General features: G+C 42.7%; 3 protein-coding genes across 6 annotated transcripts; 2 read left to right on the forward strand and 1 right to left on the reverse strand.

The window, feature by feature from the left end:
- The first annotated feature begins 147 nt into the window (after positions 1–147).
- marchf6 (membrane-associated ring finger (C3HC4) 6) lies at positions 148–11,956 on the forward strand. The gene is made up of 25 exons (XM_056433521.1): positions 148–530; positions 1,004–1,103; positions 2,956–3,029; positions 3,228–3,371; positions 3,818–3,890; positions 4,036–4,204; positions 4,342–4,531; positions 5,470–5,531; positions 5,630–5,662; positions 5,748–5,799; positions 5,926–5,984; positions 6,065–6,145; positions 6,308–6,376; positions 6,897–6,971; positions 7,451–7,585; positions 8,017–8,237; positions 8,555–8,692; positions 8,781–9,000; positions 9,351–9,420; positions 9,644–9,825; positions 10,200–10,334; positions 10,480–10,569; positions 10,681–10,813; positions 11,176–11,311; positions 11,407–11,956. Exons 1-25 carry the CDS (start codon positions 512–514, stop codon positions 11,492–11,494), a joined length of 2,748 nt encoding a protein of 915 aa, XP_056289496.1. The 5' UTR covers positions 148–511; the 3' UTR covers positions 11,495–11,956.
- LOC130205945 (arylamine N-acetyltransferase, liver isozyme-like) lies at positions 11,918–13,151 on the reverse strand. The gene has a single exon (XM_056433543.1). The coding sequence runs from the start codon at positions 12,933–12,935 to the stop codon at positions 12,078–12,080; it is 858 nt and encodes a 285-aa protein (XP_056289518.1). The 5' UTR covers positions 12,936–13,151; the 3' UTR covers positions 11,918–12,077.
- Positions 12,753–21,217, forward strand: LOC130205943 (palmitoyltransferase ZDHHC20-B-like). 4 transcript variants are annotated; one of them, XM_056433539.1, is made up of 14 exons: positions 12,753–12,836; positions 14,579–14,605; positions 14,932–15,026; positions 15,133–15,253; positions 15,345–15,414; positions 15,528–15,560; positions 15,927–16,047; positions 16,520–16,555; positions 16,743–16,866; positions 17,037–17,163; positions 17,384–17,476; positions 17,601–17,716; positions 17,814–17,861; positions 17,999–21,217. In XM_056433539.1, exons 3-13 carry the CDS (start codon positions 14,967–14,969, stop codon positions 17,855–17,857), a joined length of 945 nt encoding a protein of 314 aa, XP_056289514.1. In that variant the 5' UTR covers positions 12,753–12,836; positions 14,579–14,605; positions 14,932–14,966; the 3' UTR covers positions 17,858–17,861; positions 17,999–21,217. The 4 variants fall into 4 exon arrangements, with proteins under 4 accessions (XP_056289514.1, XP_056289511.1, XP_056289512.1 ...); XM_056433536.1 differs by lacking the exon at positions 12,753–12,836 and adding an exon at positions 13,334–13,476; XM_056433537.1 differs by lacking the exons at positions 12,753–12,836; positions 16,520–16,555 and adding an exon at positions 13,335–13,476.
- The last annotated feature ends 3,695 nt before the right edge of the window (positions 21,218–24,912 follow it).

Genomic DNA, 24,912 nt, shown 5'->3' on the forward strand with positions numbered 1-24,912 from the left:
AGTACACAAGTATGTACTCAGCGTACTTGGTTTTAATAAACGGCCTATGGCTTGCCTTTCGCTAACCACGTGACGGTTGTCATGGAAGTTTACCTGCCGTAAAACTGGAGCCGCTGTGGCAAAAATTAAACTGATGTGACAGGAGCTAGCAGTGACGTTAGCGCATGCGTTAGCCATTTTAGCTAGCCGTTTGTTTCCCAGGTTTAAACTGTCACTTCAGCAACACGGAGGATGTAGCGTTTTTTGTCTTGCATTTTATAAAAAAAAGACAATTAAAAATAAAACCGTTTGTTGAGCTGCGAACACAGGCTGGGTGTGAGAGGACACAACAAAGCAAGCACTGGTATACAGTCTGGGAACCATTTTATGATTCTCAATGCATCCGACACATAAGGATAGACTCGTCTCGCTAGCTTAATTTAGCTAGCTAAACGGTATTGTCTGGCTCGTGGATGGGTCCGCTGTACAAGTTACTCCTGGAAGAAACGGTGACCGGTGCTTAGCGATCGTGATGGATACCGCCGAAGAAGGTAAATGACGATCGAAAGGCATCTCTTGTTGTTAATTCTCAGCAGGGGTTGACTAGCGTTAGCTTCAAAAGTGCATCACCGCGAACCTGCTGCTGATCTGGCCTGCTACTGGCGAACGTAGCGTTGTTTCGTTGCCAGACTGTAACGTTAGTTAAATCAGGAAGACGGGAGACGACTGCTACAAGTTGTTTTAATGCAGCGAACTCAATAAGAAAGCATAACGTGATAGAGAGAATATAATGAACCAGACGTTACTGGTGATGTCATCAATCTGCTGATGTATGGCCAAATGGATTAACAATTCTGACTAACTTGTATGTATCGATCTTCCGTACAGGGGTCTTTCATTATTGTAAAAGCCCCCTTGTCTATTAACACACTCCAGTGCCCCTACTCTCTGTCTGCGCATCTCTGGTTTGCTAGGCTTTGGCGATGGGTATCATAACTCATGTTTTGTTTGTTTGTTTGTGCAGCGGATATTTGCCGTGTGTGCCGCTCTGAGGGGACCTCAGACAAACCCTTGTACTACCCCTGTGTCTGCACTGGGAGTATCAAGTTTATCCACCAGGAATGGTAGGTGGCGTTTGGCTGGTTTTGAACCACAGATCATTAACACTGTGTTTAGGCTAAGGTGGGACACTGGTAGCGTGTTGCATGAGTCCCTCCAAAACTAATGGTGCCTGTTTTTTGTTGCATACATTACAATGTCATATTTATAAAAGGACACAGTATAATGTTTATCATACTTCCATTTCCCCCCCATTTTTGATGTAGCTATGCTGACCCGACTCAATGTCCTTAACCCTTGTGTTGCCTTAGGGTCATTTTGACCCGAATCAATATTACACCCTCCCCCCGCTTTAGGATTAATTTGACCCCATTCAATGTTTAATGTCGGTGTTCTTTCGGTAGTCAACAAACAAACATAAAGTGCCTCACACTTAAACTTGGAAAACAATATTAATTCTAATAATTTTCTGGAGGTTTTAATTGCTGGCGTCAAATTGAACCCAAAGGGTAAAATATGTTAGTAAATATAAAGGTAACAGGAGGGTGAAACATTGAATCGGGTCAAAATGACCCAAAGGCGGGGGAGGGTGTAATATTGATTCGGGTCAAAATGACCCTAAGGCAACACAAGGGTTAAGTAACCCAACCAGGTTAATAGTTTTTTTTCGCCAAACATCTCTTTTTTTATATCATAGTCAAATAAAAAAAACAAGGATCTGCATTCACATGCTCACATCATAATAGGAACTATACATTGAAGTGATTTGTTGTACATTTCAGGGTGGCTACTAAGTAATTGGATAACTTGTTGCATATGTTTTGCCCTGTGGTTATTCCAAGAGAGGTGGCTTCATTGCAAATACGATTAAAAGATCATGAAAGGATGCAAAACGGGTTCATCCTTTGTCACATCCATGTTGCATTGTGCGCAAAAACAACTGTATGTAGTATTGACATGGTGAACACAATGGAGATTGTGCAGTGTTCTCATCTGTCCTGTGTGGTCAGGTGCATAGCAAAGCTCAGGCAGAAGCAAAGCCCAGGCCTAGATTGTTCTGTGGTAATTGTTGAACCTCAGTTTCTATCCATATTAGTTCACGTCCAGCTCCACAATGTTTAGAGAGACAGTCTATTGTGTCTGGATTGTGTAGTGGTGCTGAGTGTTTGCAAGCTGTTGTTAACTTTAGCTATGCTTATTGTATTTTCTACTATTTAGAAATAATACTGCTGATTCTAAGCTGAAAGCTAAGAGGAAACCTTTAATTAATACCTATGTATAACCCTGTACTGTGTAGAATTAATGACACAGCTTGTAGCCTAAATGCTATCATGTGTGTTGGAATCAGCTGTTGTAATGACGTTAAATAACAAAGTTGTAAATCCCAGATTCTTGGCCATGTCACAGCAATCTGGGATGTTATAATTTCTGGCAACATGCAAGCCCAAATTATTCCTTTTTGTTGTCTGTTTGTTTTACCATGACTGAAACATGAGCCGTTATCACAGTCGTGTCTGTTGGGTCCAGTGATCCTGGAGAGGTCATGACCGCTGAGCATGCGTCTTCATCACATATTTTTGTGTAATCATAGCAGTTGAAGTTTAAATTAAGCAAGGGCAACACTATCAACCTTTGGCTTTGCCTCACAATGTTAACAACACAGACAGTAGTTTAAATCTGCAACACCACAGTTTTTTGGGAGCTTTTTAATTCCAAGGGGTCATAATGTCCAAACCAGTGACCAATAAAATCTTTATCTAGTCTCTATTCCCAATGATGTGAAATATGTTTCTCAAAATATCTACCCCAAATCACACATGCAAAACTATGCATTAAAAACAATAAATGATCAAGCAGAACATGTTCTACGCTGTTGATTTGTTTGCTACTTCTCACTGTCTAAATGTTGCTTCACAGTTTGGTCCAGTGGCTGAAGCACAGCAGGAAGGAGTACTGTGAATTATGCAAGCACAGATTTGCGTTCACACCAAGTAAGTGGCTTTGACGGTCATCCACTTTAACATATAGAACAGCCTCTGGTTTCCTAAACACACCTGACGAATGAGGCCATACAGTTATATTTGTATCAGTCCATTTAACATGTGATCATTCTTTGAATAATATTGAGAGCATTATCAAACATGAATGATTATATTAATGTCTCTGGTTCACTCTCTCCCTCTTAACAGTCTACTCTCCAGACATGCCGTCACGTCTGCCCATCCAGGACATCTGTGCCGGCCTGCTGACCAGTGTGGGCACGGCCATCCGCTACTGGTTCCATTACACACTGGTGGCCTTTGCATGGCTCGGGGTGGTTCCTCTCACTGCATGTAAGTAATACACACTCGAATGCAGAGAATCGCAATGTGTACTTAAGGCCACAGTGATCTTCTTAATACTGGATTACACCTTTCATTCATCTCGTCTAATATCAGTTCTTTCGCAGTTTTATTATCTTAAACATGTAATTTACCTATTTATTCTGATACATCAAAGCAACGTTGTACAAACAGTCTGTCTGACTTTTGCTGATCAGTTTGGTTTGTAGGTTTGAAAGTAGATGCTCATTATATTATATCGTGATGTAAACTTCACATATTAGCTCATGTTTATGGTTTAACAAGATCATGGGAATTACAGCTTTAGTACCATCGCCATTTTCAATGAAAAAAAGCAGCTAGATCTAATTCATTCTCATATATATTGTGTAAACTGTAACAAAGCATCATTTAAAAAAATTATTTAAACTAATTTATGTATCTGTTTTCTGGCTCAGGTCGCATCTACAAGTGTCTGTTTACCGGCTCTGTGAGCTCACTTTTGACACTGCCGCTGGACATGCTCTCTACGTGAGTGATGACGCCAGCATTCTCCTACAACATGCTAATATTCTCTTAATTTCCATAACCCTTAATTTAGTAAAGGTCTTTTTTTATTATTACGTTATTTTATTTACTTTTTTTTTTACAAAAGTTCATCTTTGTGCTTCTGCAGAGACAACCTGCTTGCGGACTGTCTACAGGGCTGCTTCGTGGTCACCTGCACGCTGTGTGCATTTATCAGCCTGGTGTGGCTCAGAGAACAGATCGTCCATGGTGGTGCGCCTCACTGGTTAGAGCAGCACCAGCCGCCGCCACCTCATGCGGCCGGACAAGCCAACGAGGTACTTTTTCTTTCACTGGCCAAGTCGGTCCTTTTTAAAAAAAATTTAATGGAAAGGAGAACCAATAAACGAAAGAATTGTTCAATGCCAATCACCTCCCGATGTCAAAGCCATGCATCTTTTCCCCTCAACCTCAGGCACAAGCTCCAGGCCTGGGAGCAGCTGATGAGCCTCCTGCAGCCCAGCCAGCCCCTGCTGATCCACCTGTACAGAATGAAGCAGAGCCTGAGCCCCCTGATGTCCCCCCAGACCAGGGTGATGACCCAGAGCTGGAGGAAGAAGAGGGAGCAGCAGCCGAAGATGCTGACCCCAACAATGGAGCGCAAGGTTTGAATTTGATATGTCAATTGATCTCTTTTAGAGTTTCCAATTAAGTATTTTTTTCTGGCAGTTGTAGTTGAAATCAATTCTGATGAGTTGTTAGGCTATATGAAGTGTTTTCTTCACCACATAAATTGCATTCGGCACAAACAAACAATGATTATGTTGAAGAATGGCACATTCCGGTCTGTCCATCACATTTCACATTATGTTCTGCCTGGTAAAATTGTATTGAGATATGCTATAATGCATTCAATTACTATATTAAATTGCTTAAAATAACAAAACAAAGTGGTTGCAGTTCATGCACAAATTAATATAATGTCTCCAGTAAAGCCCACAAACGAGACCGTTGTTGAAGCAAATGGAAAACTACAGGGTGTATAGAAATGCTCTGTTAACAGCTAGAACAAACAGTATCACTGCCATTAGAGCATACAATTAATTTGGGAATGATTTAATGATGTGTCAAAATGCTACCTCCAGCACTAATATCCCACTTTTTTGTTTTATTTTGCCGTGGTTAATGGACTGATTTTGCAGCAGGCTCAGCAAAACGAGTCGGTCATGAATTGTGATTGTATTACATTATTCTAGCTGTGGGGTGTCACCACAGCTAAATGAATGCAGAGGAAATAATAGGTTGTTTTGCAAACAAATTGTCCCCAGAATAGCATTAATAATGTAATCCTAACAGTGTCCTTCAGTATAATTTGTTGTTGCTAAAAGCCAACTTATAAGCATTTGATCAAACAAACTTAATAATAGTGGTGACCATACGGGACACTGTAATGCTGCGGCCATATCTGACAAGCAGGAAGATGCATATGGAACTAATTTAGACTTATATGGAAGAGGATGTTTATTTAGATACTTTTTAAGTTACTGATAGTTGTGAATGTCCTATTCATCGTTGTATTGAAAGTGAATATGTTTCTGTGTAGATGACATGAACTGGAATGCATTGGAGTGGGACAGAGCGGCGGAGGAGCTCACCTGGGAAAGGGTAACTCTTCACTGACTTACTACACAATTTACAAAACTCTATCAAAGTTTTTGTTTTGTATATGAAGCACTTAAAATCTTTCCTTTGACCTTTTGTAGATGCTTGGCCTGGATGGTTCTCTGGTGTTTTTGGTAAGTCTTCGTGCCCATAATTGTCAGTTTTATTGTTTGCTGGATGTTTAAGTTAAAATTATACTTGGACCTTTTTGTCTTGTAGGAGCATGTTTTTTGGGTAGTGTCTCTCAACACACTCTTCATCCTGGTCTTTGGTGAGTATTGTAGACTAAAACAAGGATTTATCATAAGTATGATGATTGATTGATTGTATTTATTCGATGATTAAATGGAGAGAATGACATTAGTGTAGTTACACTCCTTTTTTCCCCCACTTTTAGCATTTTGTCCCTACCACATTGGCCACTTCTCCGTTGTGGGTCTTGGCTTTGAGGAATATGTAAGGACCTGCTCCCATCAAAGTTCAGCTTTATTATGCAATATTGTGTTTCTTGACTACAACTTTGCACTGTTCTTCAGGTCCAAGCCTCTCACTTTGAGGGCTTGATCACAACCATTGTGGGCTACATACTGCTGGCGATGACGCTCATCCTCTGTCATGTATCCTTCCGTCTTAACAACGTCGGTGCCCTGGTCTCTACTGAAATGTAAAGCCGAAACAGAATTCCATTGCAAGGTTAAACTATGCACGAGAAATCTATTCTGTGAGGTGTGTGCGGATGCACATGTGTGAGCAATGTTGATCCTTAATGGCTGCGTCAGGGAATGGCGGCTCTGGTCAGGTTCCAGCGCTCCCGACGTCTCCTGGGAGTCTGCTACATCGTCGTCAAGGTAACGCCTCTAAGCATTGTCCTTCGTGGAAATATACACTAAAGTATTTACATGCTGAGATTTACTACCTGAACACAACTATTACAATTATTAATAATGCATTTTATTTGTAACGCACTTTTCATTCAAAAGAATCTTCTTCTTTTTTTTGCAAGCACAAACAAACTGAAGGATATAATTAATTTTTTGCAGTATGACCTAAAAGTAATCAGAATTAATATTTTTTATTCTTCTTTCAATTAAGTTTATTTTGTATAGCCAAATATTACAAATTTGCCTCTGAGGGATTTACAATCTGTACACATACACATCCCTGTCCCAGGACCTCACATCGGATCAGGAAAAACTCGCAAGAAATAGAAAAAACCCTTTCACAGTCGTCACAATAGTGGAACTTGAGGTGGCCTTGTTGATTTGAATCAGATTGTATTTCAGCCCCCTTTATCGAAAGTTTAAAGTTTTTAATATATACACATATTGTGTAAAGTGATACTGAGACACATCTCTGCTTCCATTACAGGTCTCTCTGCTGGTTGTTGTGGAGATTGGTGTTTTTCCGCTCATCTGTGGCTGGTGGCTTGATATCTGCTCTTTAGTAAGTGTGTCTTCTTGTTCTGAATTTCAGTAATTCTATTAATTTATGTAATTTTTGTTTTTGGAATTCTCCCTCACACTTGGCTACATTATTTCCTAAAATGTTAAGACTTGGTGACATGGTCAAAGGCAGTTTAATAATTGTATTTCTTATGCTTGGCTAACAGTCCCAGATACAGTATCATATTTTACTAATGGCACACTGGCTTGAGCAGTTGGAAAGATATGCCTCTGTGTTGTGCACGTATGTTTTATTGAATATTTATTTAACTATTTTTAAAGGATTTTTGAATTTATTCTCATTTTAAATGTTACCAAAAAATCCTGGAGTGCCTTCACGTACCCCCATTTAAGAATGACTGTTCTAGGCAACTGTGCATTAATTTATCAAAGTAATAATTAGAATGCATTATCTTTAAACCAATACTGAGTTGACATCAGTCTAAATGCTCTCTTTATTTAACATTTTACTTCCTGTAGGAGATGTTTGATGCCTCCTTGAAAGACAGAGAGTTAAGTTTTAAATCCGCCCCTGGTACCACCATGTTCCTGCACTGGCTTGTGGGAATGGTCTACGTCTTCTACTTCGCTTCTTTCATCCTCTTACTGAGAGAGGTAAGATTCTGATGAAAGTACTGTTTTCCTTTTTCATGTATCTTAGTTTAGAAGGTACATTTGTTTGCGTCCCCGCTGGCGACAGCTGTATGCTGTTGGATTGTCCGCGCGTGTGTTCCTCCATCCATCCTCCCATTCTCGTCACCACGATATCGCAAGAACGCCTGGAGGACATTTCTTCCAACTTTGGCACAAATGTCCACTTGGACTCGAGGTTGAACTGATTAGACTTTGGTTGACAAATGTTCATATGATAATTATGACAATTTTACACAAATGTCTAATGGGATACAATTATAATGTGATTACATTTTGGATAGATATGAATGTTAACTGGGACTTGACTGCTTGGCGTAGGTGTACAACCGCAAGGCAGTTGTTTTGTTTAGTTTTTTAAATCTAACGCAAACCTTTTTCTTCTTTTTCATCAGGTGCTGAGGCCGGGAGTCCTGTGGTTTCTGAGAAACCTCAATGACCCCGATTTTAACCCGGTGCAGGAGATGATTCACCTTCCCATCTACAGACACCTGCGCCGGTTCATCCTGTCCGTGGTTGTGTTTGGCTCCATCGTGCTGCTCATGCTGTGGATGCCCGTCAGGCTGATCAAACTACTGCTCCCCGTCTTCCTCCCCTACAACGTCATGCTCTACAGGTAGCCAGCAGGCAGAATTCAATGATGGGTAACTTGGCAATATACTGTGTGAAAGCCGCTGCCCTGTCTCTCTGTGATGGTGTGTGTGTAACCACTTCCTCCTGAGGCCAGATTACACATCTGACCACACATCTTGAACAAAAGAGGAAATATTGACCGACTGATAAACATAAGAGTTGCAGTGACCTACATATTTGATTAAATGTTGAACAGGTGTCTTGAGCACATCAACTCTTCAATATAACCATGTGGTTCATGCCCTGACTCATGCTGTTTAAATGGCTCTTTTCTGACCCCATCCACCCGTTTCCCCTCAGTGATGCCCCGGTCAGCGAGCTGTCTTTGGAGCTATTATTACTTCAGGTTGTGCTGCCGGCTCTTTTGGAGCAGGGACACACTCGCCAGTGGCTCAAAGGCCTGGTCAGGGCCTGGACAGTCAGTGCTGGATATTTACTGTAAGTCAACCAGTTTGAATACACTTATATTTTTCCTGATATTTCTGAGACTGGCTGTCTATAACCAAAGCCATCTTTAACTCCACAGAGACCTCCACTCCTACCTCCTCGGGGAGCAGGAGGACAACGACGCCAACCAGCCTGTGAACAACAATAACAACAACCCTCCTCCTGGTCACCATAACAATAATAACAACCCTGCCCCTGCTGTTGGCGAGGGCCTGCATGCTGCCCATCAGGCCATTCTGCAGCAAGGGGGACCAGTCGGGTTCCAGCCTTACCACAGACCCCTTCGCTTTCCATTCAGGGTGAGAAGGTCCCATGATTTTAAACATATCACTGCAGTTTCTGTGGAATTACATGTGGTACAACTGTTGTTTATAAGTATAGTTTCTGTATGTTTGATTAACCCACACAAAGGCACCACTTACAGTATATTTCTAGTTTATACAACAACTCCCTGTTATTACACTCATCTTCCTTGATGTTAAAGGCCTTCATCTTATAATTGTTCTACGTATTCCAATTGTATTTTATGAAATACAGCATTGACACATTTTCAGTGTAACAAAGAAATAGAGAAACATAAACTGATATGTCCAAGTTTGTTTACCTCATTGTATTCATTTGTATTCTAAAACGGTCCTATTTCCTCTAGATTGTGTTGCTAATCGCATTCATGTGCATCACTCTGCTGGTGGCCAGTCTGGTGTGCCTGACCCTACCAGGTAAGATGTGGTAGCAGGAAAGACAACCAACAATTTATTTTCTCCTTTACATACTCACACCCAAACCATAATTACAGGGTGAATCTATATATATATGCATGTCTGTGCTGTTGAAGCGGTTCTTTTTATTATGTTTAATTCTTTGTAAACCAGAACTGAGGGTCACTCTAAAGCTGGGACGTTGTAGAGAGGTCATGTTTGTTTTCTCACGTGTGTTTTTCAGTGTTCACCGGGCGCTGGCTGATGTCCTTCTGGACAGGAAGCTCCAAAATCCACGAGCTGTACACAGCAGCCTGCGGCCTTTACGTCTGCTGGCTGTCTATCCGCGGAGTCACTGTGCTGCTGGCCTGGATGCCTCAGGGGCGCATCGTCATTGCACGCAAAGTCCAGGAGTGGACTCTCATGGTGGGTGTCTGTGAGCAGCCTCCATTGTAGGCAAACGCCAAAACCGGGCAGCAGAGTGGTATTGTAATAAGTTGTTTTCTTCCAGCTCTTAAATTGTCTCGAGTTGGACCTCAACACAGTGTTTTTGTTAAATGGTTGGTTGCGTATTACAACATCATTGGGCTGATATCCAAATTGTGCCGGCACATACGTATTAGTAATAGCCCAACCTTGTCTATAACTCTGCCCGTGCTGCCGTAGTTTTGTCCCATGGAGGACGAAATGTGGAACTATGAAAGGGGGAATACCTCTCAAACTACTTGTTCCTTCAATCGTTTGAAGTGTTGAAGATGTTTCATTGTTTTTCATTGTATATCCCTGCCTTGTTTGTTCAGATTCTGAAGACTCTGGTTGTAGCTCTGCTGGTCGCTGGAGTCATCCCGCTGCTCCTGGGCCTGCTGTTTGAACTGGTCATCGTGGCCCCACTCAGGGTCCCCCTGGACCAAACACCCCTGTTCTACCCTTGGCAGGTACGATAGTGGGTCTGTGGTGTCTGTGTTTTCTTTCACCACTTCTCTCAACGGAGAGTTCCTTTTGGTGGTTCATTGTTTGTTAGATACTGTGTTGTAACTTTTCCTTTGCCCGTTTGTGTTTCCTAACATTGTCATATACTAGGACTGGGCTCTTGGAGTGCTCCATGCCAAAATCATTGCTGCCATCACTCTCATGGGCCCTCAGTGGTGGCTGAAGACCGTTATCGAGCAGGTGGGTTTGAGATGGATCTACGACTCGAAATGAAAAATAGATTTTTAGATTAGATCAAAAATGACAGGGATACGGGAATTACACTGTAATGACTGTAAACTTTCCCCTCAGGTGTATGCAAACGGCATTCGCAACATCGATCTCCAGTTCATCATCCGTAAACTGGCAGCTCCGGTCATCTCAGTCCTGCTGCTGTCTCTGTGCGTGCCATACGTGATCGCTACAGGGGTGGTGCCGACTGTCGGTGAGTTAGCTTGTTTGTAAATTTCACCATCTCATTTCAAGGATATTTTTTCCTCTCAAAAACTGGAGAGCCCAAAGTAAGGGACCAATATAAATAGATATCATCTGTGCTGAGTAATGCACACAATGTCAGTTGCTTAAGGAGAGGAATGAAGCACTGGCCTTGTTCACCGAAAGGAATGACGGTTTCCATTAGATTAATCACGTGATTGTGCCGAGTTATGAAGCAACACCAAATTGCAGATGTTTGTCAATCCCACAATGTTTCTTCACATCTCCAGAGCACCGTCGGAGTGACGACAGTGTCGGCTAATGGGAAGTTCACTGAAACAATTCCTAACTGAAGTGCATTTACTTTTACAGGAGTTACCCCAGAGATGGAGATCCTAATGCAGAGGAGGATCTACCCGGTCCTCTTGATGGTGGTCTCGCTTATCGGCATCCTGTCTTTCCAGATCCGACAGTTCAAACGCCTTTACGAACACATCAAGAACGACAAGTAAGGAACTTTAAGTGTCGACCCCATCTGTAGACATCAACGTGTATTTTACAATTCAGAGCTGATTTTTGTCGTGATGATCACTCTCTTTCCAGGTACCTGGTCGGGCAGAGGCTTGTCAACTACGAACGGAAAGCTGCAAGAGCAATCGCAGTCCCACCTCCCAACCCTGTTCCAGAGTAGATTTCCGTGTCACTCGTTGCCACATTTTTGCACCTGTTACCCTGCGTACATCCTGTCTACTCATCACCTCGCCCTTTTTGATTTTCAACTCAGTCCTTGGACCGTTAATCCTTTTGATTCTCCCGTGGATCTTGATGATGGATGTTGTTAAATTTTTTGTATTCCCTTTTTGTGCCCATCAAAGGTGTGATTGGACAGCTGATAAATCCCCCCCCCCCCCCCACACACACAAACTGAGTAGGCAGGAGGGTGAGGGTCAGCGGTTTGATATGAAGCTCAACATCTGTATTGTCGTTCATGCCTTGCTTTGTAAAGTGCTGCCTGATAATTGTACATGTGTAAATACTTTGAACGCAGACTTTGTCTTAAAACAAACAAACAAAAACGGATATGGATTAATGCAAGGACCATTGTACATCTTAAAAGTGTATGTATAATTTATTAAATCAGACTTACAATTTTCTTTTTTGGTTTTATGTCTAGTAAAATACTGTATATCTGGTTCTTGTTTTACAAGTTTATTTTAGTGTTTTGAGAACATACATTTCCACATAATTGAGCCCTGTGGAGTTGTAAAGCATCATCAATATATGTCTGGCACTGGTACGACCATCTCATCCTTTGGTATGAGTGGAGAATTTAGGACGACTCCGAACCCCTCTGCGAGAACACCAGCTATCTCCTCGTCTTTAAGTTCCCTGGTTGTGGTTTTCAACACTGCCCCGGTTGCTTCTGATGGATATGTGGTGCTGCTCAGTCGGCTGCCGATGTAGGTGAGCCTCCCATCTGGCTTTAAAACGGTGCACAGAGACTTGCAGAAGAAGACGGAGCAGGGGGAGCTCTGGTGGTATCTGCACATCTCATCAAAGTCCTCCAGACATCGAGGTTCAAGGGTGAACTTGTAGATCTCTGTCCAGTCCCCGTCTGGCCCTCTGTTCTCCTCCTGTTGCCACTCCAGGAAATGCATTCCCGAGTCCTTCCTGACGCGGTACACACGGTGGCCCTGCTCCTGGGGGACACTGGTCTCCAGGAAAATAGGGATACTGAAGCTCGCGGAGCCGAAGCCGACGTCGCACAGCCAGCGCTGCCCACCGAGGCTCACCAAGAGGATCAGATGGTCGAAAGGTGGGCCGTAGCGGCCCGTGGTCACACGCTTCACCTGACCCGAGAGCAGCGTCACCTGGAAGCCCAGCTCGGACAGCAGCCAGGCGAAGAGGCCGTTATTCTCGCAGCAGAAACCACCTCGGCGCTGGTCCACTATCTTGGCGTACAGAAGGGGAAGGGCGAGTTGGATTCGCCCGCCGCTGTGCACCGTCAGGTTTTCAAACGGAACCGACATCAGGTGACTTATGTGAACCGACCGCAGCACCTCCAGGCGGGGCTCTGCGGGGCCCGCGAACCCGATGCGCGACAAATATGTCTTCACGTGCATCGTATCCATTATTTTTTGGAGAACGGGCAACTAGTACTTTAATGTTTAGCCTTCAATTACCGGTGAGACGGCTGTGAAGAGACCACGGTTGCAGTAAAAATGTAATTGCTTCCTGGTGAACTTCAAGGAAGCTCTATAAAGAATAAGTAGCACGCCCTTCAGCGCGCTCCTGCTTCAATAAAGAGTAAATGAGGATATGAAACACCCATAAACAACTTGGACAAGTTTTCGGAGAAACAAATACATTAAAAATCGTAGCATTTGCAAACGTATTCTAAAAACTACACTTAAAATCTGACAAGAGTAACTACAGTGCTTTCGTCCAATCATGATCTTAAAATTAAACCCCACTCCCCCCACCACATTATTTTTAGTTTCAGACCGGTGACGTCACACATCGACACTCCCTTTTTCCCCAGTAGAGGGAGAAAGATGGCGCCCACGCACGTACTGAGATGCTGTCAACGGGGCTTAGCATGGATACCTGTGATTTTTATCGTCCTGGTCGTCTGCTGGTCGTACTACGCGTATGTGGTGGAGCTTTGTTTATGTAAGTCGTCGTCCTGCCGCTGTGCGTCGGCTCTGCAAAGCCGTGAACCGCCGGTGTTTTCACCGTGCGGTTCACACGTCCAGCTGCAGCTGCTGCTGGGCAGCAGGAAGTAAATGGACTGCAGCGCAACAAAGGTGTTGGCAAGCCGGTCACAACCCGAGAGGAAGCTGGTTATCTCTCGGCTGCCTTCGTTGTCATGGGAAATGTGTTTTTGACAACTTTTCACCGTGAAGTCAATCTGGCTGCCGCTCTCGCCTCCGTGGTCGAGCTGAGTGGATTCTGGGTGGCTGAATGCTGTGGCTCCCATACAGATGCATACGTTCCTTCTATTTAGACTAATTATTAATTAGCTTGGCACGGGTTAGTTATGTGTTTTGCTCTAAAAGAGTGTTTATGTTTAGTTGAGAAAAAAAAGTGCTGGAATCGTGTTTACAATGGTAATTTACAAACATAATTCATTTGACAAGTTTTAATTGTGAATGATGTCATGTCGAGCTTGTGTATTTATTGAGTTTCCCAAACGTCACGTCGGGATTACTTTCTCCCACTGGATTATATGAAGTGTCACGTGGTCTGGTTTTATACACTTTAAAACACTCACCCCCACTAATCTGACGATGTGGCCGTGGTGTGGTGACGAGCAGTGATTGATTACTTAATCTGAAGGGCTTGAAGACGTGAACGTATCCAATGTTTTTAAAAGAAGAAACAGCTGATTTAAAAAAAACTTTAAATGACTTTTTCTCTCCCATGTTAACCTAACATTTGAGTCTGAAAGCTCATGTTAGATTGAGGAAACAATGTCCTTATTATGTGGACGAGAAGTCGATAAACGGAAATCATAAGACAACTGGGGACAAAGGTTGTGTGTTTTGACTGAATGCTTCAGAACAGACGCTGGCTGCACCTTTTATCAGCAAGAGACAACTTTGTTTCTTTTTCTTTGTCTCTTATCCCTTTAAACGTTGTGTGACTTTCTCTTTCTAAAGCCCCACTTTAAGATGTATAACCACTGTGTTTAATGCTGCCATATAAACGGCACTGTTTAGATGACAGTGTCTTTATATCTAACGTTCTCATGTTCTCTTTGTTTCTCTTCCAGTCACCATCCTCGGTATAGGAGAGCAGAGTAAGTACATTGTGAATGAACAGAACTGAGCCATTTTGCTCTTTTATTTGGATAGTCTTTCTAAGGTCGGGTAAAATGTGCACTGTACACTTAACTAAAATAAATGAATAAATGTCTGGCAGAGAACACATGCACTCTCAAAGTGCTGAGATTGGTCTGCTTGAAGCACAGCAGCTCCTCATTCAGCATTCAACAAGATGTTTAGTGTTTACATTTATGACCGCAGCACTTCCTGATATCAACTAGTTATTATCAATGTTTGTGTTCCATGTCACTTCCTGACTGTGTGCTTTGGTTCTGATGTTTTGCTCAATGCTTCCCTCCAGTTGTCTACCTGATCTTCTTCCACCTCTCTTTCATCATGTTTGTATGGTCTTACTGGAAGACCATTTTCACCCATCCTGCCAATCCCTCCAAAGAGGTACAATAACCTAATTCTCCAAAACAAGCCCACTCTGCATCTCTATAATCCCAATATTGACATTAAAATCTACCGCTTGTTTTTTCATTTGTTTTTTCCACTCCAGTTCTGCCTGCCCAAAGCTGAGAAGGAGAGCTACGAGAAGGAAGAGAGGCCCGAGACCCAGCAAGAGATCCTGTGGAGAGCCGCCGCCAGTCTGCCGATGTACACCCACACAGGAGCCGGAGGTATGTCTGAGTGTCTGAAGCGTGAGTTTCATAAGTGCGCGTGTATCGGAGCTGTCCCATAACCAGATCCTGTTGGGTTGAAATGTTGCAGCGATCCGGTATTGTGACCGTTGTCAAGTGATCAAGCCTGACCGGTGTCATCACTGCTCCGCATGTGACATGTAAGAAAACCGTGAACTTATTGAATGCCAACCGACATACGTGTCTCTTTAACCCTTTAATGTCGAGCTTCTCTCGGGCTTTCCTAAATCCGTCCTCTTTCTGTGCGTGGCAGGTGTGTGCTGAAGATGGACCACCATTGTCCCTGGTACGTAAGGCCTGCTGAACAAAGATATACACTGCACACATGGCAGCTCACATGTTAGGGTTGGATAGCTCACGCCGAGCATACTAGCAACATGACCATCGGGGTGTTTAATGTTGATCCCTTTTACTTCACTCGCTAAACTGGCAAAGTGTACTGTATTACGAGTCTTCGATTAACCGTATGCAAGAAGGCAACAGAGCCTTCTGCTCTCGTTTGGACCAAAGAAAGAAAGCTACCATCTTGGTGTAACCATGGGAGTAACACAAAGCCACCATTACATTTTGTAATAAAGTTCAGGTTGATAAGATTTAAAGTAGGAGGAAGGGATGTCGGATCTGACCTTTTTTTACATTTGTGCGTTTCCAGGGTGAACAACTGTGTCGGATTCTCCAACTACAAGTTTTTCATCCTCTTCCTGGCTTACTCGCTGGTGTACTGCTTATTCATTGCGGCCACTGTACTGCAATATTTCATAAAGTTCTGGACAGTGAGTAATGGTGTGCTGAACATGAGGATGTAGATTCCTTGTGCATGTCCGAGCCCGGGTGAGCGTCCTCTGACTGGTTGTGAATGGTGCTGGCATCTCCTGTGCAGAGCCGTCCCGCTCTTCTGTTTCCTCTGCAGCATCTGACCCCTCTCTGTTCCCCCCTCTGTTGTCCCCTGGTTCTCGCAGACTGGGTCATTGTTTTCTGGTCCGTCCCACTCCTCCATCAGAACCATCGGTCACACCACTTCTGCGGCGGCAATCACCTCCTTTTCCTTTTTCTGTTCCACTTTGATTTCCTCTCATCTCTTTCAGCCCGTTTGTTCTTTTATTTCTGGGCACACTTTGTGCAATCACCCACTCTCTCCTTTCACCTAACTTGCTCTTGACTTGTATTTGCCTGCCGATTTCCAAATTGCTCCCACATGATCTCTCCTGGTGTTGCTAATCAGTCTTGTTTCTGTTTGTACAAAAGCTTTGCCGGAGGAAATCGGCAGAGAACTGCCCAAAGGTAACCCAGTTATCCTCCAAAGCCTTTAGCAGTGCCTCACCACCGTTGCCATGGTTTTTTGTCATGATGTGCGTGCAGTGATGTGGCTCACACGAGACACCTCTCACTTCTTGTCGTAAATATCCTGCGTGTGAACACGTCACTGATACGTCTCTCGCTCTCCTTTTCTCCCGTCTCTTCCCCCCAGAATGACACTCACGCCAAATTCCATGTCTTGTTTCTCTTTTTTGTGGCGGCCATGTTCTGCATCAGTATTCTGTCCCTCTTCACCTACCACATGTGGCTTGTAGGGAAGAACAGGTCCACTATAGGTAACAAGCACACGTGCATTTCAAAAACACAAGTATTACTCCTTTTGTTTTCACGAGTGTTTTAGACACCTTCTCACACACACTTCCAGATTATTGTCTTCTAGTCCGGTTCACCTGTTGGTTGTTTTAACGGCCTGTGTATTTGTCCTCTTGTCTTTCCGCCTCTGCAGAGGCGTTCAGAGCACCAGTCTTTAGAACGGGCTCCGATAAGAACGGCTTCTCTCTCGGTTTCCGGAAGAATATCGCTCAGGTCTTTGGGGACCAAAAGAAGTACTGGCTCCTGCCGATCTTCACCAGGTAAAGGAGCCCAGCGTCATGACAGAAGATATAGAGGCTCCTGTAGCACAGTGTCGGACGCATGTATTTATGCTAAAGAAAGATTTGGACGGAGTGGATCTCCTCCTTTTAACGATCCGGTTACCTTTGTCGTAGGTGCAGAGGAAATCTAGTCTACCTGCAGCTTGTAGCCTGGCTGCACCTAATCTTGAGTTTCTGCTGTCCTCGTTGTTTACCAAAGTCAGGGAGATGGTCTGACGTTCCCCGTACGGCTGGTCAACGCAGCAGATGTAGAGCAGGCCACAGTGAACCCGTGGCCAGAGACCAGTAAAAGGTGTTTAATCTTGGTATAATAAAATGTATATTGCGTGAGGCACAAAAGAGGATTTTTGTTTTTGGGGAAGTTGTGGATGCAGAGTTAATTGAGCTTTTTAACAATTTGTTGGGCATGTTTCCAGTGCTGCCGCCGATGTCCCTGTGAGCCCCGTCGGCCAGTCACAGAACCGCCTCCTGTGCAACAACCAGCATGCCAACAACATCGGAGACCATCAGGCTAATAACACCCTCACGTCAGGTGAGCTCAATCAGGGATGATCATATTACACCGGCAGGATTAACCGCTCACTGTCTGGTGTCTGCCACTTTAACACATTTACTCTTTGGCTTTGCAGCTGAAAGTGAAACTATTACAATTTCCGTGGAGAGCGAGTCCTAACCAGGTAAATAAGAGCTCAGATGTAGGTTTGGGACACAGCTTGACTTTAGTTAAGTTTCATTGCACAATTATGTCCATTTTGAATGTGATAACCAGTAACCTAATTGTCTTTTTTTTCTCTCCATTCCTTCTCTGCCATAGGAGAAACTCTGCAGTCATCTAATATGATGCCTTAAGCAATGCAACAGTTTAGTTCGTCACCATGGCAACAGTCTCCCAGCGCAACCCCATCCCCACAGACCCATTCAGAGTAACTATGGAAATGTATTTTTATTTCGTACAGCAATGCATCTGTGGCATTGCTATTTTCTGCATGCGGCGTCGTAAGCAAATCTCACACCTACCCTCATTGGACATGTGATACAAGCGTGTTCCGTCTCACACCACACACAACCACACACGTATGCTAATATGCATACATTAAATTCTACTGTACACATATTTTCTTGTGTTTACTTTGGTGGAGCATTTACTGACGATGAGAAAATTCAAGAATCCCAGACGGAATATGAGCTACTTTTGTTGTTTTTAACGAAAAACTTTTTGATGCCGAAAGCTTCCCGGGTGCACCAGGACTCGCTTATAGGCAACAGGCTGCAGTGAAAAGTGGGCGACATGCTGGAGCAGTGCGTTTTTTTTCTTTGAAAGGCAGTACATCCCGAGGAGATGGATCAGTTTACCTGTATGACAGTTTGTTTGTCTTTTTCTTTTCATAATGTTGGAGCGTATCTGTGGTCTGCAACTTTTTCAGATGGATGTTTCCCACCAAAAACCTGAACTATCTTACAGAGCACTCTCCCGCATGATTCAGTGGACGAAACCAGTGCACAACAGCAAGGACTGTAGCTGTGTTTTGGATAGTGTTTTGAATATCGGAGCACAAGGCGGTGCATTTGCACTTTGTAGATTATTAATGTCCATCAAACAACATGCTATTTAAAAAAAACTAAAACAAAATCATGTCCAAAAAACATCCCAGGTGTAACGGATGTTGGATGCTCATGTGATTATGGCGTGTTGTTTGTAAGAATTTGTACAACAGTTGAAGTGGCAGTCGTTATTTTTTAAGAACTAACAGCAACTAAAAAAAATCACTTTTTAAAATGTTTTTCTTTTTTTTGGTGCCAACTTGTGTTAAAACACGCTGCTTATAAATGACCTGGAAGAAGCATTTCAAACAGTGCTCTATGCAGTATCCGCCCCGACCCTTTCTTTTCGAGTCATATGTTAGTGTGTCATACGCCGATCAGTGATTCTTAGCCCGCGACGTCTACAGACAGTTTTTCTACAGCTCAGTGTTTCAGCCGTTAATAAGACGCCAACACTCATTGCCAAATAAGGGCTGACCTGTCAGGTGCTCTGCTCTGAACCTGAAGTGTTTACAACATCTTAGCTTTATCTTAAACTCACTGGTCAGTGTTATCATAACCAAATTCTCAAGTCGTGGTGGCGCAATATTTTATACAAGGTGTGTCTGTCCCTCCTGCCTGTAGCGGCTCATGATGTCCTTGCAATACCAGTGCTGGCCGACAGGCGGTGACACAGTCCCTGTTTTCTGCCCTCCTTCAGATGAAGCTTTTTCTGAACTTCATCAACATGTGGCTCAGGGCTCAATTCACTTTCAGTCTAATCTGCAGGTGCAGCTTTCATCAGAATGACATTTTGTTTTTATGGGATTAATATGCATTCTTTTCCTGTAATAACTCATCCCAATATCTTTTGAGATTGAAGTGAATTGAACCCATCAGATCAAATGTGAAAGAGAGGTGTGGACTACAGCTTCTTCTCATCTGGTCTCCTCTGTATGTACTTGGGAGTCGGCTCAGTGTTGTGACCTTGAACTGTTAAATGAGCCTCAACTTGTGTAAAGCGGTGAACTGTCTTGTGTCGGTGTTGAACATCCGGGATGTGTCAGTGATCCGTAAATGAAGAATTTTTTTATTTGATTTTATGACTGCATGTGTTAATAGCTGTTAAAGAATGGACCATTTTGTCGGTGTAACCAAATAACAACCATTAAGGATTTAGTTACATCCTTTCCCAGGGAATTTTTCTTTTTTATATGCAATGTTTCAATTCACATTGGAGGGATGCCCGGCAAGTTCCTGATGTCCATCATTGCTCGTGTGACTGATCACATCCCTGACTGTTGCTGGAAGAGTCTCCTACTAACTAGATTCCACCCGGGTTTGGTGGTGTACACGTTTACAGATGTTTCTATCGTGGAGAGTGAGTTAGTGGTGTTGTACTTCTTTTTGTCTTTATTTTTTTGGTAATCATTTTCACAGTAGTGCCGGATGTAGCACAGACGGGACAGTGCGACATTTGTGTAAATAATGGGGCGTTAAAAACAGCCCATTCTTTGGCCTTCATGTTAACGTTTGTCCTTCCAATCATCTTTGACCCGATGAGCCCAAGTGTATTAACAATTACTCTTTGCAAACCAGTAATTGGAGGACATTTGTTAATTAATGGATCATGCTTATGGGGGTTGAGTATGAGATTAACACTGTGGTGCAATCTCAATTTAGCAGATTAAATTACTGTCAAGAGTTCATGATTCAAGCCAACGTTCTGTTCCAATCGTGTCGATCTTTTCTAACCCTCACACTTCAAACATTTAGATTTAAATAAAATGTGTGTTTTCCATCATCTGTAAGAAGCTCGTTCCTCTCATCCCTTACGGCCACTGATTTTGAAACATTGGACCTGTCGTCTTGTTGTTTTACAAAATGCCTATATTCTCTCTCTGGGCTGTTTGGCCTTCAGACTAAAGTGTGTGTTTTGTAGTGTTTAAGTGTTCTTTTGTAATATTGTCGTCTTGGGGAAAAAATGCTTCTGTGCAGCCATGAGATTTTTTACATGTCAGTGTACATGCATAACGTCTGACTTATGCTCAAAAGCATGGCGCCTAAATTGTGTAAAAATGTATTTTGCCACAATAATTGGGCTTATAGTGTTAAAACAAACATTGGGGTTTTTCAATTTCTAGTTGCATCGTGTTTTAAATGTAGCTTCACTCTGGTTTGTCTCAACTTTATAAACAAAGCCATAAGTCCTGCTGTGAAACAAAGGAAGGATCTGAATTTTCTTTTTCTTTTTATTACCATTTTACATCTGTTTTCATAATGCAGATGTAACCTATCATAACTTGCTTATAGCTACACGTTTTGGTTTCCTTTTGTTACAATGTCCTATTTTACAATGTGTGTGTATATATATATATATATATATTGATAATGTAAGAAAAAGACTACATATATTTTTCTTGTCTGATTAATTTGACTGTTCCTATTTTGTGAATGAAGCAAATGCCTCTACACACTTAACGTGAAAATACAAATAAATGTTTTAAACCTCCTGCCTTTTTGTTTATGGGCCAAACAAAACATTAAATTGCAACAAATGTAGCATCGATATTTTGACGTGAACATTATTGGACTTCCCTTTTAAGCATTTAAGTAATTTGATATATATATATATATTTTTTTCTTTAAGTAATTAAGTGAGATAATTTTATTTGTGTCAATGTGGCATTCATTTGTATGTCAATAATTCGTCAAATATAAAAAATGCAGACTAGAACAGCACCTATATTGTGTATTACAAGAGAATGAAAAAAGCAGAAGTTGCCCGGACTCATTTTGTGCATCTGCAGGTGTTGCATTCCTAATGTGAAACATGACTTGATGCACTCAGTTCATGCTGCACATGGCGTGCAGCATGAACTGCGAGGTGTGTCCAGCCTCGTGCTGTCAGAACGACAGCAATTTGAATCAAGAAATGCTAGCGTCTAAAATCAGGGCTCTTTGTAAAGCTCAGACGCAAAACTAAAACCGGCTAATTGTTTGCTTCCATGAATGTTCCCCTCCGCTATCTGTGTGACACCCGGGCCCTTGACCCCTGATGTTCACTGCTCTGCACTTTCTCTCAAGTCCCCAAAGTTTCATTTTAATTTCCTCGCAAAAGCGCCTCACATGGCTGCTTGTAAATTATTAGGCGTGTGAGGACAAAACAGACCCCTCTGTTCATATCAGCTCTACAGATGTGTCCAGCACGCTGGCCAAGGTCCTAACAGCAGGACTTGGCACGCATTACGTAATGTATATGCCAAGCTGGGGGCTGCTTTAAAAACACAGACTGAACAAGAACCACAGACAATGTTAATTGTAAAGAAAAATCTACATATCAATTACTTTGATATCTTTTAAATGTGACCTGTTTGGTACACATGTATAATGTGGGTCCATGCCAAGTGACCTCTTTGCTCTCAAGGTAATGACCTCTGTGTCAGTTTTTTTAGGGAGAGTAAACAGTGATTTGTAAAAACAAGCATGACCTCCGCAAGGCCAAAACAGCTGCAGCTTTACTGAAGACCTTTGAATGGTTTATCCATTAAAGGAAAAGTCCACTATTCAACAGCGATTTTAGATTTAGGTCCAAAGTATTGATTAGTGTCTGGAAACATAGCCCAGCGTGTGCCTTCCAGATATCAGTGCATCAGAACGTCAATGGAGGGTGAGCTGGTATGGACTTTGAGGCTGCAACCAAATACATCTGGCCCACAGCTGTGTGTCAAGTCATCGTGCTAAGCTGTTCCTTATATCATCTTCCAAGTCTTATCTCTTTTAAACAAAAGACTTATTCAAATTTGAACAGTTGAAGCAGAACATGGATACAACACATCTTCTTCATGAAGCTGTGTTGTTTCTGCAGTTTGCACTGTAGATTCTTTAAATTAATTAATGAATTTCATAAACTCAGGCCAGTCGGGACATATACTTTCTGCCGAGTCTGAACCTCTCGGAATCGACATGTAAGCCGAGGTGTGCCATGACGCAGCCAAAGCCAACAGAACAGTTGCTCAGACTTGTTAAAATTATGTCTCTGTCATCGAAGGTGAGACGGAGATGTCTCATACACCCGACATGCAACACTGGGGAAGTAAAGTTATACAAATTAGAACATGTCTCTGTTTCCATGCTCCTCGGTCTCCTAGTAGTCGTTCATCAACTGTGTCCAGCTCAAGGATAAAGAGATTTAATCTCCAGAGCCAAAGAGCCAAAACATGCGGTAAACAATAAAGATTTGCAGCAAATACCTCACGTGACGACAACCCAGCATGTGTTGCGATGGTAACGAGAGGGCACGTGACGTGAGTGAAAGTGTTGTCCTGCAGGCACAAACACACGCGCACACAAACACACACGCGCAGACACGCGCGCACGCACACACACACACACACACACACACAGAAACTTCCCTTATCCTCAACCAGGCACGTGCACAGATAGAGCCCTAGTGGTGCTCAAGCACCAGCCCTTTTGCCCTGGATGAGAAAAGTGCCCTTTTTCCTGGAGCCCACTTTTTTTCTTCATTAATAAGTATTAAAGAATAAAAAATAGTCTCTGTCATCAAGTCCTCCCAAATGTGTTTGGATATCTGTCGGGACATTTATTGGAGTTCTTGTGAGAATTTCGCCCCGACATGCTCCGCGGCGCTCACGAGCCCCCGCCGCCCCCCTCCCTCCTCCTCCTCCTCCACTTCCTCCTCCGCGCAGTGCTCCTCGCGCCACCAAACGGGTGCACCTCCTTCTCCTCTGACCCGCAGCATCAGACCAACAGGTCATGAGTCATGACGGTGTTTGTCCCCTGACGTTGTTTGGTGATAAATTAACCACAACTGAAAATATTACGTCACAACTGGTCCGACGTTTCCTAAAAAAAATAAACAAACACAAATTCCCGAAATCCGTGATTTCAAAGCCTAGTCCAGCTGTTTACTGACGTCATGTTTGAGAGAGAGAGAGATAGAAATAGAGATAGATAGAGAGAGATCTGTTTTATAAATGCCATTTAGACAATTTCGATAGTATGTTGAATTTATTAATTCATTTTATAAATGTCACAATAATTCACAGCTAGAACAGAGCAGCTAAACTATGCTAACAATAGCTCTCGGTGTCATGCTATCCATGTGCCACATTGTTTTATGTGGTATGTTTCTCTTTGTTTTGTCTGTTCCAGTTTTACAAAGATCAATCTTGTATGAGTAATTGCAGAGGGTGAAAAGAGTAAACACAAGAAAAAACAACACTTGTAATAGCTTCTTACTAACCAAGAGTGATGTCATGCTGGGAAATATCAGATTGAGGCCTTATAACGTTTTTACAGAAGTTTGATATTTCCCGGCATGACCGAACGGTCGAGGTTAGTACGTTGTTTATTATATGGCATTTGTGACTCCTATTATTTTGTAAATGAAAATAAATTGTAATTGTTAATAGAAAACATGTCATTTTGTTCAACTCTCATGTCTTCTCACGACACAATGTGTTTCAAGTGTTGCTAGCAACCAACTCCGTAACTTGGAAAAATCATTTTGGCGATGGGTGCCCTTTTTTTTGGTTTGAGCACCTGCCCCCCAAAATGTCTGTGCACGTGCCTGTCCTCAACGTTAATGGGGTTCTTCTAGAAACCTGTAGAGACATTACCAATTGACCAGGAATCCACATCTGAGAAAGAAAGTCGTGTCGCATAACTCTCTGAGAGTGACGTGACTCGTTCATCTGAATCTTAATCTAAACATTCACTGGGGGTATAAGCTTCCTCCAATGTGGACTTGACTGAGCTTATGTCAAATAAATCATTCTCTATTGACCATGGCTTAAGTAAAGCCACTTCAAAGTAAACCTCGGTGCAACAAAGCGAACATGGCACAGAATAACGTGTGTGTGACTCAATTCAATTTAAAATGTTACGTATTTAATCCAAAAGTGTTCCAATTTCTGCATCCAGCATTTTTTTTTATGCATCATTAAAGTGTTTTAAAAAATCACATTTAATTAAGGTAGGCCTACGACATTCGGTCAATCCTATACTCAATTTTTTATTTTATTTTTAAAGAAAAAAGAAGATTGTCATGATTGCTCATGACCAACGTTGTTACGTCAGTCCCCCAGGAGGTGCTGATTTGGCAGGCGGGGGGGAGGAGGCGGGTCCAGAAAGTGGTTCGGGTATCCCCTCTTTGGAAAGTTTGAGCACGCCCTGTGGGTC

Source organism: Pseudoliparis swirei, chromosome 16, assembly GCF_029220125.1.
Source record: "Pseudoliparis swirei isolate HS2019 ecotype Mariana Trench chromosome 16, NWPU_hadal_v1, whole genome shotgun sequence".
Classification (NCBI taxonomy): domain Eukaryota; kingdom Metazoa; phylum Chordata; class Actinopteri; order Perciformes; family Liparidae; genus Pseudoliparis; species Pseudoliparis swirei.

Coding starts and splice junctions, on each gene's coding strand:
- marchf6 (XM_056433521.1), top strand. Junction 3,030..3,227: donor CAGATTTGCGTTCACACCAA/GTAAGTGGCTTT, acceptor CCCTCTTAACAG/TCTACTCTCCAGACATGCCG. Junction 5,985..6,064: donor GTCTTGGCTTTGAGGAATAT/GTAAGGACCTGC, acceptor ACTGTTCTTCAG/GTCCAAGCCTCTCACTTTGA.
- LOC130205945 (XM_056433543.1), bottom strand. CDS start 12,935: ATGGATACGATGCACGTGAAGACATATTTGTCGCGCATCGGGTTCGCG.
- LOC130205943 (XM_056433536.1), top strand. CDS start 13,359: ATGGCGCCCACGCACGTACTGAGATGCTGTCAACGGGGCTTAGCATGG. Junction 15,561..15,926: donor ATGGACCACCATTGTCCCTG/GTACGTAAGGCC, acceptor GTGCGTTTCCAG/GGTGAACAACTGTGTCGGAT. Junction 16,556..16,742: donor CGGCAGAGAACTGCCCAAAG/GTAACCCAGTTA, acceptor TCTTCCCCCCAG/AATGACACTCACGCCAAATT.